Source organism: Buteo buteo, chromosome 29 (assembly GCF_964188355.1).
Source record: "Buteo buteo chromosome 29, bButBut1.hap1.1, whole genome shotgun sequence".
NCBI lineage: Eukaryota > Metazoa > Chordata > Aves > Accipitriformes > Accipitridae > Buteo > Buteo buteo.
The window spans coordinates 2,648,874-2,663,168 of NC_134199.1; the positions used below are offsets into that span (position 1 = coordinate 2,648,874).

General features: G+C 68.1%; 1 protein-coding gene across 3 annotated transcripts; it reads right to left on the reverse strand.

Moving 5' to 3' along the window:
* Positions 1-40: 40 nt before the first annotated feature.
* Positions 41-10,723, reverse strand: SEPTIN12 (septin 12). 3 transcript variants are annotated; one of them, XM_075018309.1, is made up of 11 exons: positions 8,257-8,390; positions 7,012-8,106; positions 2,403-2,603; positions 1,912-2,040; positions 1,709-1,790; positions 1,476-1,613; positions 1,249-1,366; positions 1,075-1,170; positions 860-956; positions 552-603; positions 41-450 (listed from the first exon to the last, which is right to left on the reverse strand). In XM_075018309.1, the coding sequence occupies exons 1-11, from the start codon at positions 8,357-8,359 to the stop codon at positions 306-308; spliced, it is 2,256 nt and encodes a 751-aa protein (XP_074874410.1). In that variant the 5' UTR covers positions 8,360-8,390; the 3' UTR covers positions 41-305. The 3 variants fall into 3 exon arrangements, with proteins under 3 accessions (XP_074874410.1, XP_074874411.1, XP_074874412.1); XM_075018310.1 differs by lacking the exon at positions 8,257-8,390 and adding an exon at positions 10,654-10,723 and having other exon boundaries at positions 42-450; XM_075018311.1 differs by lacking the exons at positions 7,012-8,106; positions 8,257-8,390 and adding an exon at positions 5,440-5,457 and having other exon boundaries at positions 59-450.
* Between the last annotated feature and the right edge of the window lie 3,572 nt (positions 10,724-14,295).

The window sequence follows — 14,295 nt, forward strand, 5'->3', positions numbered from 1 at the left end:
CGGCTGGAGCAGCATAGGAGGGTGGCGGCATGTCAGAAGCGGGGGGTCCAGCAGAAGGATGATGATGGCGAAGGCTGAAGGCTCTGGGTCGATCTTTAATGCTGTGCAGAGTCCAGGGGGTCTGTGCCCATGGTGGAGCTTGGGGACGAGGGCTCGGGGAACCCAACCTGGGGCAGCCTGGCACTCTCAGGAGGCTCCTCACCCCAGGCAGGGTCCAGGCACAGCCACTGGTGGGCAGGGGACAGGCACTGCCACAGGGGTCCAGCGGTGACTCTGGGGAGGGGGGGACACGGGGACATGGTGGCTCAGAGGTTGCTGCTGCCCTCACCCTTGCCGGGCAGCCCGTTGAGGGGGCTCAGCGCTGCCCGGTTGCTCTCGTTCAGCCGCCGCACGCGGTAGCTCTCGTAATGGACGTTGTGGGTGATGTCCTTCAGGTCCTGCAGGTGAGACCTGCCGGGGGAGGAAGGGTGTCAAATCACTGCCCCCCAACCCTCGCCGCCGCCCCCCCCCCCCGTAGGGTGCCAGCACCCCCCACCCCATCCCCCTCTCACCGGATCAGCAGGTCCCGCAGGAGGGGGAACTCGCAGTGTGCCGGATTCTCCACTGCAAAGCAAGGCAGAGCGGGCAGCAGGGCTGGCAGGGTGCAGGCAGGAGGGCAGGGCGGCGGAGGGATGCCTGGGAAACGCATCCCGGCAGGCTCCGGGTACCACCGGAGCACCGGCACAGCTCCATGCCACCATCTGCACCCCCCAGCACCCACTCAGGCAGGGATGTGCCCACGGGTGCTGCTTCCCACACCCCTGTCGGCCCCCCCCCCCCATACCAGGGGAGGGCTGGGGGTGCAAGGGGCTCCGCTCACCTTCAATGATGCCCCACTTGGTCTTGCGGCCCAGCACTCGCTTGCCGTTCACCTGGTGCTCCTGGTCCGCCCCCACCACGGCGAAGGGGATCTTCTCCTGCCGGCACAGAGGAGCGTGCTCACCCGGGGTGCTGCTGGGCTCCTCCAGGGGCCACCTCTCCCCCAGGGTGGTCCCCAGGGGCCGGCATTCCCAATCCCGGCATCCTGACACTCACCCGAATCCTGTCGTTCAGCAGCCGGTCATCTGGGTCCTGGTCGAAGTCCTCCTGTGGGTACACGCTGATGGCGTGGGTCTTCAGGTCCTCCTGGATCTGTGGGATACGAGGCTTGAGCTGGGGTTGGGGGCGGACACGGGGCACCCTGGGAGCCCCTCGGGCACCTGCCCTCACCCGTTGCTTGAACTCTGCCCGTTCCTCCAGGGTGAGCGTGTCGGCTTTGGCGATCACCGGCACCACGTTGACGATCTTACTGAGCCGCTGCATGAACTCCAGGTCCAGTGGGCGCAGCCTGCCAGGGACCACCATCATCCTGGGGTGACCCGCACCACCATCATCCCCCCAGGGTGACCCCACCACCAAGCAGGGAGCACCCACGGGTACTGTGAGTGGGGACTCACCAGTGACCCGTGGGGGGGACAAAGTAGACACATCCATGGACCCGGGTGTCCGGGATCTTCCTCTTGCGGGTGATGAGGACCTCCTCGCGCAGGTACCTCTCGTACTGCTCGTTGATGTATTTGATGATGGGGTCCCAGCTGAGGATGAGGAGTTGGGGGACAGCATCTGAGCTCAATCCCCACCCCAAATCGCCACCCACCAAGCTGGGATGCTGCACCCCGTTGTGTCCTACCAGTTCTCGTTGTTGATCTGGTCCCCAAACCCTGGCGTGTCCGTCACTGTCAGCTTCATCTTCACACCCTTCTCCTCGATGACTACGGGGCAGAGATGTGGGTCAGCAGGGACCAAACATTGGGGAGAAGCAAGGGACCGAGGAGGGGTCTGAGGCCGCATCCGTAGGGTTGGTGGGACACAACCCCATGGTGGTGACCTTACCGTGGGTGACGGACTGCACCTGCACCGTCTTGGGGATTCGTTCCTCCTGGCCGGGCTGTGAGGCTTTGCGGCTCACCTTGGACTTGAAGAGCGTGTTCACCATCGTTGACTTCCCCAGCCCACTTTGCCCTGTGGAGACGCCAGCAGCTCCAGTTTGTCCCCCCCCCGATAGACTAATTCCCCCAGGGCGATAACAACTCAGTATCCATTTGGGAGCATCCCAGAGGTTGGGATAGCTCTGGTTTGCACCTCCAATAAATTTATTCCCCCAAGGCGATAACCTCTCGGTACCCACTTGGGAGCATCCCGGAGGTCGAGATGAGCTCACCCATCAGCATCGCTATGTTATGGATACGGGATGTTGCTCCTCTCCAATTTATTGCTGCTTAAATCCCTTTAAATCTCTTAAAAGCATGATTTCCCCTGGCACGGTGGCATGGCAGACAGGATTCCTGCCCCAATCAGAACCAAACCCCGCGTCCGGTGCTCACCCACAACCATGATGTTGAACTCGAAGCCCGTCTTCATGGTTTTGATTTTCATCTGATCGAGCACAGCTTCGATTCCCACGTAACCGAAGAGCTGGCAACCCGCCGGGCCGGACGCCGCCGTGAGGGGCATCTCCTCCTCCTCCTCTTCCTCTGCCGCAGCCGACGGCTCCATGCTGTGCTCCTCAGACTCCAGGCTGCTCCCTACACGGGTGGGCAAAGGCGGCTGAGCCCGGACCCCCCCGGTGCCCACCCCCTCCGCCAGCACCGTTGCCCCAGCAGCAGCCACCCCGGCGGGCACGCAGCCCTGGCACATTCCTGGCAGCCGGCGAAGCTCCGCACGGCAACGGGGCACGCCGCCCCCCCCCCCCGGGCACCCCACGGGCGAAGGGGGACCGGGGAGATGCCACAGCGGCATCCTTGGGGCTGCCGTGCCCGTCCCCTGCCGTGCCACCTCCCGCCGCATCCCCTCCGGCGCACCCGGGGGCTCCGGGACGTGCCCCCCCCCCCCCCCAAATACCTCGTCCCCTGCCGGGGCGAGGGGCACCATCCTGCCGCCCCGGGTGGGGGGTGCTGGGGAGGGGCAGCCCGAGCCCCGGCACAACCCGCAGCCCCGGGAACGCGTAGGGTTTGCCCGGGTTGGGGGGGGGGACGATGCCCGGAGCATGCCCCAACCTGGGGGCCAGCAGAGCCCCACACCCGCCCCAACCCTTTGTGTGGCAGCCTGGGGGGGGGCCCCGAGCCCTTTCTTCCTCCTCCTCCTCCTCCTCCTGCTGCCCGGCACGGCCATGGTTCAGGTCCTACCTCAGCGGCGCGGTGGCCTCGCTCAGCACCCCGCTACAGTCGGGGGGGGGGGTCCCCTGGGTGCCATCCCCATCCCCAGCATCAGCGCCGCAGCCCGGCCCCCTCTCCTCCGCCAGCCCCCGGCTGGCACCAAACCCAGCGCCGGCGAGGCTGCTGCTCCCACACATGACCAGCATGGCAATATTCCCCCCCCCCCCCCTTTCCCCATCAACCCCCTCCCCGCCACAGCCAAGCCCCTGCGCCAAGTTTGCCGGTTGCCCGGTGAGGTGGGGAAGGTGCCCACCCGGCTGTGCCCACCCAGCACCGCTCGGCCTCCAGCCAGGTCGGCGCGGACGGGGACCCCCAGCACAGGGATACCCCCCCCCATGGCACCCATCACCCCCATGAGTAGCTGCGGTGGCACCAAAGGGGAGCGGGAGCGTTCGGCTGCGGGCATCATCCCCGCTGGCGCCCACTGGCTCTCTGGCACCAGGGACCACCCTGCATTGTGTCCCCCCGAGCAGCACCCGTGCCCAGCCGCAGCACGGGCATGGCACGGCGAGGTGAAGGGTGGTGGTCCCGCCGCCCACCCCGCTGCCGCAGTGCCCCACGGCGCCTGCGTCCCCCCCGCACCGCAGCCTCCCCACCTGCCACATATGTGCCAGCCAGTTCTTGGCGTCGGCGATGCTCGAGCGGCAGCTTGCCGATGGCCGAGGCTGCCGAGCCACCCTGCCGAGGCCGCGGCCGTACGCCATGCAGCCTGGGGACGAAGGACATGCAGGCAGGATCTGGCCTGAGCCAGCCTGGGGGGTACCAGGTGGTGATGGAGCCGAACAAACCCGTTGCCACGGCAACAGCATCCTGGTGCGGGGAGCACCCAGCACCCTGTGCCCACTGGTGGGTGCAAACCCACCGCCTCGCCTGTTCCCGTGGGTCGGGTTGTTCCTCGGAAGTGGCGAAAGAGCTGGGGACTTCCTGGTGACAGCAGTGACACCCAGCCGGGGGGGCCGAGGGGACGCAGGGGGCCTGCTCCTGCCGGGACCCACTCGCCGGGGTGCTCCACATGCAGGCAAGGAGGTGGCACCCCCCCAATGCTCACCTGGGCACGCCACCGCTCTGGGGGGACACTGGCCCCCCTGCACCCCCACCCCGCTCCCCGCCAGCCCCCGGCAGTGGGACAGATCCAGAACCAAGTGATGCAGCAGCTGCCTGGAGCCACCCAGGGTGGCCGGCCAGCACAGGCTGGGTGCAGGCAGGACGTGGTTCTTGCACACCCCCCCCCCCCAGCTCCCCAGGGTGCTCCTGGGGTGCAGCACCCACACAGGGGCTTGGCTGTCACCCACCACCTCGTGCAGCACCGAGCACACACAAAGAGCCGGAGGGAGCAGCGGATGGGGCCGTGGCACGCGTGGCTGCACTGGGTGCTGCACCCACAACCACCTCCCCTGTGGGGCTGGAGCCCCCCTCCCGTGTCCCTGCCCTCGCTGCCGAAAAGACCCATTGGCGATGGCCGGCAGCCGGGCGGCCACGTGGAAGCTCTTCGGCATCACCACACAGCTCCCGGGCTAATGGCTCCTGCAGCCAGACCTGTTCGAGGACTTATTAAAGATGCTCTTATTTTCCAGGCAGGGACGAGTAATCCCGGGTCCGTGGTCTCCTCCATGGATTTAATTACTGATGCGGGGCTAATTAGCCAGTTCCCTGGGGAAGCCTGTAATAAGGCTCCGAGGGTGGAGGGTGCTGGGAGAGGATGAGCTGGGAGAGGAGCTCCCAGCCTGGCCACTCGCCGTCGCGCCGAACTGGCCATCGGATGGGGAGAGCGTGGCTCCGGATCGGGTGGGCAAGAGGGAGCTGACCCATCCGGCAAAGGGATGGCGGATTTGGGGGATGCAGAGGGAGAGATGCCCATCAGGCTGGCGAGGAGCTCACCGCGGCTCTACCTGCCCGGCCGAGTGTGACCCAGAAATGCCAGCACCTCTCCCAGCACCAAACGCGACCCAAGGGGACAGCAGTGACAATCCCCATCCGCGGCCGGACCCGGAGCCATCCTGCCTGGCTGGCTGTGACACGGGTGGGAGCCACGGCACGGGACCGGGGGCCACTGCGTGCCGGCACTGAGCAGAAGCAGAAGTGAGCCAGCGGGCGAAACCCTGTGCCTGCCCGCAGGGACCAGGGACCGAGGGGCTCACCCTGCCCTGACGGCAGCACCCCCCTGCCCACACGCTCCCCTACCCGCCGCCACCGCGGCCGTCCCTACCTGGGCGAGCTGGCCAGAGCTGGGGCTGCTCCCGCCGCCGAGAGCTGGTCACCGGGGCCAAATGGCTCCTGGGGTGCAAGGCGAGGAGGACGGCTGCAGCCCACGGCTCCTCCTCCGCTGCTCCTCCTCCTCCTCCTCCTCCTCTTCGCCCGGGGCCTTGCGTGGGCGACCCGGGTGCTCGCTCGGCATGGAAGTGAAACACGGCGGTCGCCGGCTTGCTTGGCGCTTCCTCCCACGGGGTGTGGGACCGAGGGTGCCACGGCTGCCCCAGGGCCACCCATGGGTGCCACCGGCTGAGGGCCGTGGTGGCCTCCCGGGAAAGGAAACGGCGCATCCCCACCTCTTCCTGGCAGACAAACCGCTGCGCCTGAGCAGCGCCCGCCAGTCCCAAGCCATCTGCAGGGCAACCGGTGCCCACGCGCTGCCCGCCGGCTCGCGCCCTGCTCCGCAGCCTGGGCGCGCCACGCTCGGTAGCCCCGCCGTCCCCCCGGCTCATCCCCGAGCGCCGTGTCCCGCCGTGTCCCCGTCACCCCGCCTCGGCCTTTAGCACCGTCCCCTCCACCCCGGCCAGATGCCGCGGGGCAGCGACGGGTCGGACGGGCAGCTGGGCTGGCTGGGCAGCGCGGCCACAGGCATTGCTGGGGGATGATTCACCCCAGCCCGCAGCAGATGTATGGATGCCTTCGCCGGCGTCAGTACTTAGAGCCCGGCGACGGCGGCTCTCATGACACCCCAGCGAGACGGGCAATGAGCCCCAAGCAACTAAACAGGGAGCACCGGCAGTGGCGGCCGTCTCCCGGCCACCCCGGCGCCCTCCAGCCTCCCTCGGAGCAGCCGCCGGGAAGGGGGACGCTGGGGGTCCCCCGCCCTGTGCTTAGGGACGGGCACGGGCTCGGCGGCGCCCATGCCGGCGCGGTGGGAGCCGAAGGCACGGCTGTGCCGGGGAGCCCCGCGTCCTTCCCGCCGGCACGAGGCACGCGCTGAGCACGCCCGAGCGCATCTTGGCCCCCCGCCACCTCCTCCGCCCGCACGGGAAAGGGAGGAACAGGATCCATCCCCGTGCCAAGGCAAGAGGGGACGAGAGGGGAAGAAAGTGCTGGATGCGGGACAAGATCGCAGCGATAGCCGGCACGCGCAGGGCCCCGGCGCTCGGCGCTGCCGCCGATGGGGCACATGTGTCCCGACCTGTCTCCCCACGCCGAGGAAAACAATTAGTGCCGGGGCGGCGCGGGAAGCTCGCCAGGCACCCCGGGGCCGGGCGGGCCGGGAGTGCTGCCAGCGCCGCGCCGGGCTCCGCGCTGTACAGCCCCCCCTCCGCTACGCGCCACGCACCGCGCCGTGCCGGGCGGCATAAAACGCGCCCCGTGGCCTCCGGCACCGGTGGGGAGTAGCGAGGCGGCGCAGCTCGTTCCGTCCCCAGCATCACCATCACCCTGCACCAATGCTCTCCCCGGCATCGGCAGCGCCGGGGCGGCTGAAGGCAGCGGGGCTCAGCGGGGAGGTTTGGCAACACCACACCCGGCAAGGGGGTCCCGGTGGGAAGAGAGGAGAAGGGACAGGAGCGAGTCCTACCGTGCTCCGGCGTCACCGCAGCCCAGCCGCCGTCTGCAGCCTCGCCAGGAACCGCTGCCACCGTGCAGGGTCCCCACGGCCCCGCCAGCCCGGCGCTGGGGGTGTTCGCCCCGACTCCACCGGTCGGTGCCAGGGTGCCCAGGGCGGGCACCAGCACCAGCCCCCCGAGGAAGGCAGGCTGGGAGCTCACTTGCACCGTCTGCGGCTGGGACACCAGCTTGAAGGGAGCAGCTTGGGGGGCCGGCGGCGGCGGCAGCCCCTCAGCCCTCCCCGGGGAAGGGGCGGCGGGGGCCGGGGCTGCCTCCCCCTGGCCCCGGGGCAGCGGCGGGGGCCGGTGGGCCAGGCCAGGGCTGGCACCGAGGCTGACCCTCAGCTGCGGCCGGGGCAGCGCGCGGGGGGGGGCAGCGTCCCACCCCTCCGGCAACCGCCCCCCCGGCCCCTCGGGGAGCGTGGGCAGCCCCAGGGCTGCCTCGGTGCCATCGTATGGGGCCGGGGAGGAGGAGGAGAAGGAGGAAGGCTGGCGAGCTCGAGGCTGGGTCGCAGGGCTCCGGGTGCCCCATGGCGAGGGGTCCGGCGGGGGGGTCCCCATCCCCGGCTCCTCGGCAATGTGCAGGTCCAGCGCCGGCAGCGAGCCGTGGCTGGCGGCGGCCCCACGGAGGGGATGCTCCACCTCCGCCGGGAAAACGCTGCTGTGGGACGGGATCTTCTTCAGGCCGGGGTTGGTGGCCGGGGGGGTGCCCGGTGGCTGGGGGGGCCCGGTGGGCGCAGGGCTCTCCAGGCTGGAGGATGAGCTGCGGAGGCTCTCGCCGTCGCTGCCCGGCCCCGCGGCAAAGCCCCGGTGGGTCTGGAAGGAGGTGACGCGGGCGATGCCGGTGCCAGCAGTGCCGTTGGCTCGGCCGGCGGAGAGGCTGGTGCCGAGCCGGCTGCGCAGCACGGGGCTGGGAGCTGGGCTGGGGCTGGTGGCGGTGCCCGAGCAGGGTGGGTGGCTGGGCTGCAGTGGCCGGTGACTGTCGCCGGTGCCCGAGGGCAGCAGGGACACCGGTGGGGAGCCGGGCGCCTCGTCCCCATCCTCCACCTCAAACGACTTCTTGAGCGCTGGGGACAGAGAAAGAGAGAGACGGCGGCATGAGAGTGGCACCCAATGGCACCCGTGGCCGGGCACCCGCCAGGCTCTGCCCCCTCCCCAGCCGACCCCACGGCCAGCCCCATGCATGGACCCCCAGCCGTGCCGTGCCGCGCCAGCACCTGGAGGTGCCCCCCGCACAGCCAGGGGGGCAAAGAGCCGTTTGTGAACCCATCCCACATGGGAAACCAGCTCGGCACTGGCGGCCTCCTGGCCCTGTCGCATTGTTCGCTGCGGTTTTTATCATTGTTCCCCGTGGTTTATCTGCACCCGGCCAGCCGGTGCCGCCGGCTCCCTGTGCAGCACACTGCCCGCTTTATTCCCCCTGTAAGGGATCCGGCCCCGAGTAACCGGATCCCCGCCTGACCCTCTTCTCCCCCTGCATCCATCCAAACAGCCATGCTGGGAAGGATTCCTGCCCCCTTAACAAGGCATTAACCCTGAAGCCTACTGATGCTGAGGCAGGCCAGAGCTATCGCTACACACAGCAGTAACATCACAGTCCACGCTGGAGGCTGCAGCCAGGCCTCCCACGCGGCTGTGACAGCAACCAGGAGCTCACGCCGCAGCCCCGGGGTTGCTGGTGGTGAGAATGTGCCCCCCCCCCCCGCGGACCACCCCGCCACCCCGTGGGTATCACAGTGCCTGGCTCCGGTGCAAAGCCTCCTGGGGGAGCAGCCACCGGGCACTTGGCAGCAGTGGGGGCCCCTCTCCCTCTGGGTACCTTGGCCCGGCCGGGCACCGCCGTGGCAGGTCTGAGCAGCTGGGACCCCCGCGAAGCCCCCGCGGGAAGGAAGCGCCTTTGCCATGCAGCCGCCCCCTCCCTCCCTCCCTCCCTCCCGCCGCGGTGCGAGGCCCCCCCAGAAGCCGTGCTCCTGCCAGCTCTGCCAAAGCGGCACCGTTTGGTGCCGCCAGCTGATTTCCCGGCCCCCCGGAGCGTGCGGGGGGGGGAGCCCAGGCCCCCACCGGGCAGCCTTCCTCACCCCCTCTGCCAAGCGGGGCGGGTGGCTGCCTCCGGCGGGGAGGCTGCGGGGGGGGGGGGTGGCCCACGCTGCACCCCTTGATCCCTGCCGCGCCAGCATGTGCCCCAGTGTGCCCCGGCATGGCACCCGCCGGCACGAGGCCGCCCTCGCCTTCTTCTTCGTTGGCCTCGTGGCTGCCGCCCTGGCTTGGCCGTGGTGCCGGCAGTGCCGGGGGCAGCAGGGTGGTGGGGGGGCCCGTCCCTGTCCTCTTCCCGGCTCACCTCTGTGCCCGGGGCTGGGCAGGGGTCAGGGGCTGGGGCGCGGGTGCTGCTAATAACAGCTCTCCCCGGGGCAGGTATTTCTCTGGCCGGTCCTGTCCTGATCTGCCGGCCAGGCTGCTGGGGGGGCCACGGGGCCGGCGTCCCCCTCCCCACATCCATCCCGCTGCGTCGGCACCGCCGGGAGCACGCCAAAATGCCTCCTTTCACCCCAAACCTGCCCCTGGCCCTTGACCCCTCCTCACCCAGACCCCAGACCGTGTCTGAAGTGAGGGGCACGGGGGGGGGGAGCAGCAGTGGAAGGGGGGGGGGGTGGGATGCAGGGCAAGATGAGAAGGTGGCAGGGGGTGTGGGGAGATGGGGGGGTGGGAGGGTGGCAGGGGGTTTGGGGGGTGGCAGGGGGTTTAGGAGGGGTGGGGGGATGGGGGGATGGCAGGGATCGGGGAGGGGGTGCAGGGGGTGGGGGGGGGCCCGGCAGCGGCGGGGTTAAGGTGCCCGGGGTAGGTGCACACATTCCTCCCCGGCGAGGGCAGCAGCAGCCCCGGGGTCGGGTTTCGCCGCCCCCCCCCCCCCTTCTCCCGCTGCCCCCCGGCCCCTCCCGCCGCGGCCCCCGGGAAGCGGCCGCCGATAGTGGCGGGGGGGGGGGGGAGAAACCCAAACCCCGGCGTCCCGCTGCCTCCTGCGGCCCGGCCGGCGCGGGGGGAGCGCGGCTGGAGGCGGCTCCCGTCGTCCGTCCCCCCCCCCCACCGCAGCCCCCGGCCGGCTTCGTGCACACGCGGACACGGGGGGGTGTGTGTGGGGGGGTGGAGTGCACACACGCAGCCCCCAGCCTCCCCGGAGCGCTTTGCAGCTCCCCCCCGTGCCCACCCCACGGGCGCATCCCCCCCCCACCCCCCCCGAGAGCACCCACGCTCCCCCCCCATGCGCAGCCCCCCCCCCGGGGGGGGGAAGCGCAGCCCCCCACGATGCCCAGTCCGTGGGGGGGGGGGGGGGGGAGATATCCCGTCTCCCTCCGATGCGCAGCCCCCGGGGGGGGCATCTCTCCCCCCCCCGCTACCCAGCCCCCGGGGGGGGATGAGGGCAGCCCCCCCCCGATGCTCAGCTCCTACCCCCCCCCCGAGCCGAGCCCCAGCAGCATCCCCCCCCCCCCATACCCAGCCCTCGGGGGGCATCCCCCCCCCCCCGATCCCCAGCCCCGAGTGGGGGTCTCGCAGCCCCCGGGGTGTGTGTGGGGGTCACCCACGGTGTGGGGGGGGGGTTCTCGTAGCCCCGGCCGCACCTTCGAAGTCGGAGAGGATCCCGTCCAAGTGCTCCTTGACGGAGAGCCGGGCCATGCCGGGGCGGGGGGGGCCGGCGGCTGCCGCCCACCCGGGACACCCGCATGGGCAGGCGGCGGCAGCGCCGGGATGGTGGAGGGGGGGGGGGGGGGGGGGGGGGAGCGGAGCGGAGCCGCGGCTCAACCCCCCGAGCCCCGGACCGGGACGGGACGGCGCCGGCTGCCCTCGGCGGGGAGGGGAAGGAGGAGGGGACCGGCTCGGGGGGAGGGGAAGCGAAGGGAAGGAGGGAAGGGGATGGAAGGGGGGAGGTGCTGCCCGCGCCCCCGCCCTGGCTGGACCCCCCCCCCCCACTCGGCTCCCCCGGGCCCGGCCCCCGGAGCTCCGCCGGCCCCGCCGCCAGCCCCCCCGGGCCCGTCCCGGATTCCCGGGGGGAGGCCGGCAGCGATGGCCGGAGCTGGGGACCCCACGCTCCTGCGCAGGGCAAAGGAGGGGGCTCGCCTTTTCCCCCCCCCCCCAGTCGCCTATGATTCTGCTCGCTGTGGGTGCTGCTTTTCTGGGGGGGTTGTCCCAGGGAGGCTGGGGGGCTCTGGCCAGGCTCTACACCGCAGGCCCTGCTCCCCCAGGGATTTCCAGGTTGGGGTAAGAGGAGAAAAACGCGCTGGTGCAGGCAGGGCCGCCTGTCGTTGCCTCCCGGGTGGGTGTGGGGGGGGGATTTGCTGGGGCGTTATTGTCCTCTGGCGTGGCTGTCCCTGCCGGGGGGCTGCCCCCCATGCCTGGAGCATCCCTGGGGACCAGCTACAAGGGACCGCGCTCCCCATGAGCATCCCGGGTGCTCCTGCCCCCGGGGTGATGTAGGCAGCACCCCAGGGTGACGGTTTGCACCGGGGCTCCCCCCCACCCTTAGCCCTACAGGATGCTCAGGGTGGGGGGCGTCATCCCTTTCCCTCCCACCCCGGCTGCCAAGGGTTAAACCCCATCCCAGCCCTATCCCAGGATGGGCAGCAGATGTGGAAGGAGCTGGAAATCCCTTCTCCAAACAGGGGTCCCGCAGCGCAAGTTCTGCTCTTCACCACCCTCCAGCCACCCGGCCACGAGTAAACACCCGCCGGCTGGAGCACATTCCTGCGCTGGGCCCCGGCCGGGGGTGCAGCCGGGCCCCAGCCCCACGGGGTCGTGCCGGATGCGGCCCCGCTGCGGCATCCTTGCCAGGGGATGCGGGCCGTGGGCGCGACGGCCACGGTCACGGCCAGGTTTTGAGGGCACGCGGAGGTGCCCGCTGGCTCCCCGGGGAAGGAGCTGGATGGGCTCTCACCAGCTGCCCTGTGGCTTTTTTTGGGTGCAGGGGGAGCCGGGGCAGGAGAGCGCTGCTGCCCTGGGGGTCACAGCGGGTGAGGGTCGGGTTCAGGGGGAGCTGGGGAAGAGCGGCTTTGCTTTCCCGGTGGCTTTGTCCTTTCGTGGCTCGTGCCGGCGCGGTGACGAGCCCGCCGAGCTGGGTGGCAGGGGCTGGCGGCTGGGTCCCGACCCCCTGCCTGCACCGGCACAGCACCCCGTGCCCACCCTGGGGCTCCAACCGCCGAGCACTGCGTGGCCGAGGCCGAGAGGAGCGGGGAGGCACTGGGACCCGACCGGGGGTGGCTGGAACCCCCTGGCACCGCAACCGGGGTCCAACCCTTGCTCGGTGCCTGCTGGTTTCCCATCAGCGGCCAGAGCATCCCACCGTAACGAAGGGAGAAACCAGAGCTCTTCAGCGGTGTTTAACGCAGTGTTTCAGAAGTGGCTTAACTTCCCCGAGGAGTTTTGGAGCTACGAAAGCTCCACAAATCTCTAACCCTATTGCAAATATATTTATTTAAATGCATTTAATTTTTTATAATCAATAATAACTCAAGAGCTGCCTGCAGCTGCTCAGAGGCTCACTAGCGTGGTGCCAAGACACAGCAGCACGGTGGAAGCGTGGTTTGGAACAGCTCCAGAGGAGCTTGGGTTGTTTGCACCAGTTCTGGAGCTGTTCTGAAGGATGTGGAGATCTTCAGGGCGTTTCTGGAGCAGCTTTTTTTTATGAGACCTTTTCAGATGGTGTGCAGCAGAGCTTGAGTACTTCCGAGCAGCTACAAGTATTTTTTGATGAGTTTTAGAGCAGCATGCTGTTTTAGGGTTGCTGACGCCTCTTTGCTGTCATTCAGAGGGGGTTTAGGGTGGTTTCAAACTGTTCGGAGAACAGTTCAAACTGTTTGGAGAAGTTTAGAGACATTACTGAAAAGTTTTAACGCTGTTGAGAGGTACATTAGAAAAGTCTGGAGGAGTTTCAGGACGGTGTTACAGCACTCGAGGCATTTCACAGCAATGCAGAGGAGGCTTAGAGTGCTTCAGAGCTGCTACAAGATCTTTTTTTATGATCCATTCTGAGCTCTTTCAAGGAGTTTTAGAAGAGTTTAGAGGACTTTAAGAGCTACTTCGAGCCGCTCCAGGCAGCTTTAGCATCTTGGTGCTTTTTAGGGTTGGTTTGAGGAGCCTGAGAGCTATTTGAGCAATTCAAGTGCTTCAGCGCTGCCCAGAGGTCCATCCTTCCAGAGCTCCGAGCTGTTCAGAGGCAGTTTACAGCTCCTTGAAGTGACCCAGCAGCACACCAGCACCCTCAGAGCCATTTATTTACCCGATTTCTAGAGCAGTTTCAAGCTATTGGAGGTTGAGCTTTCAGAGGACTTTTTAAAGGATTTTTTAGAGGCGTTTAGAGACAGTTTGGTGCACACTAGAGCAGTTTGGAGTGCTACAGAGGTGTTTTAGAGATGCTCAGGGACATTTTAGAGCAGCTCAGGGACGTTTTAGAGCAGATCAGAGCGCATGGAGCAGTTTGAAATAATTTGGGGTGTTTTAGAGAGCTCAGCGTGTGTTAGAGGCATTTCCCAGCATGCAGAGGCACTCCGAGCTCTTTGCAACAGCTCTGGGTGCTCCAGGGCTGCTCAGAAGAGTTCAGAGCAACAGTCTGGAGTCATCCAGAGGCACTCCAGGAGCTGAGAGGGTATTTTGCACTTTAGAGCCCTTTGGGGCAGCTTACAGGGGTTGGGAGGAGGTGGAGGGAAGCTTAGAGGGGTGTGGAGCAGCTTAGCAGGGTGGTTTACAGCCTTTAATTTAAGGGATTTTTGGAGTGGTTCAGAGCAGCCGAGTGCTCAGAGGGGCTCAGCACAGCAAAAGAAAGGCGAGGGAAAGCAAGCCTCTGTGTCCTCACCTGGAGCAGACCCAAGCGAGTTCCTGCTGGTGCCGAGCCACAGCTTGGCCCTGTCTCAGCCTCCCCAAACCCTCCAGAGCAGCAGGAGACCCTGGGGGGGGGGGACAACAGGGCCAGCTCCGAAGGTGCTTCACCCCACCTGGACCCCACCAGGAAAATGAAGGGTGAATCCCCCCCGCCCCCACCAGTTCCCACCTGCACAGCTCAGCTGACTGGGAGGTTTTGGGTCCCTCTGACTTCAGCCCCTCCGGAGCTAGCTGGGTCCAGCCTCCCCCATCCTCATTTCCCCCAAAATCAGAGCACTCTTCAGGGCAGGGGCATTTCCACTCCCATCCAGCCCCGCTGGAGAGCCAGCTCTCGGATGCTCAGGATGCTCCGATGCTCGGAGCCACCCCTGTGGAAAGAAGGTCTCCAGGCA

Bases quoted from the DNA above. Each gene is read 5' to 3' on its own strand.
- SEPTIN12 (XM_075018309.1), bottom strand. From the start codon at position 8,359: ATGCGACAGGGCCAGGAGGCCGCCAGTGCCGAGCTGGTTTCCCATGTG. The intron at 2,604-7,011 runs GTAGGACTCGCT...CCACCCGTGTAG, and splicing joins TGCGGTGACGCCGGAGCACG to GGAGCAGCCTGGAGTCTGAG. The intron at 1,791-1,911 runs GTAAGGTCACCA...TCTGCCCCGTAG, and splicing joins GGTGCAGTCCGTCACCCACG to TCATCGAGGAGAAGGGTGTG.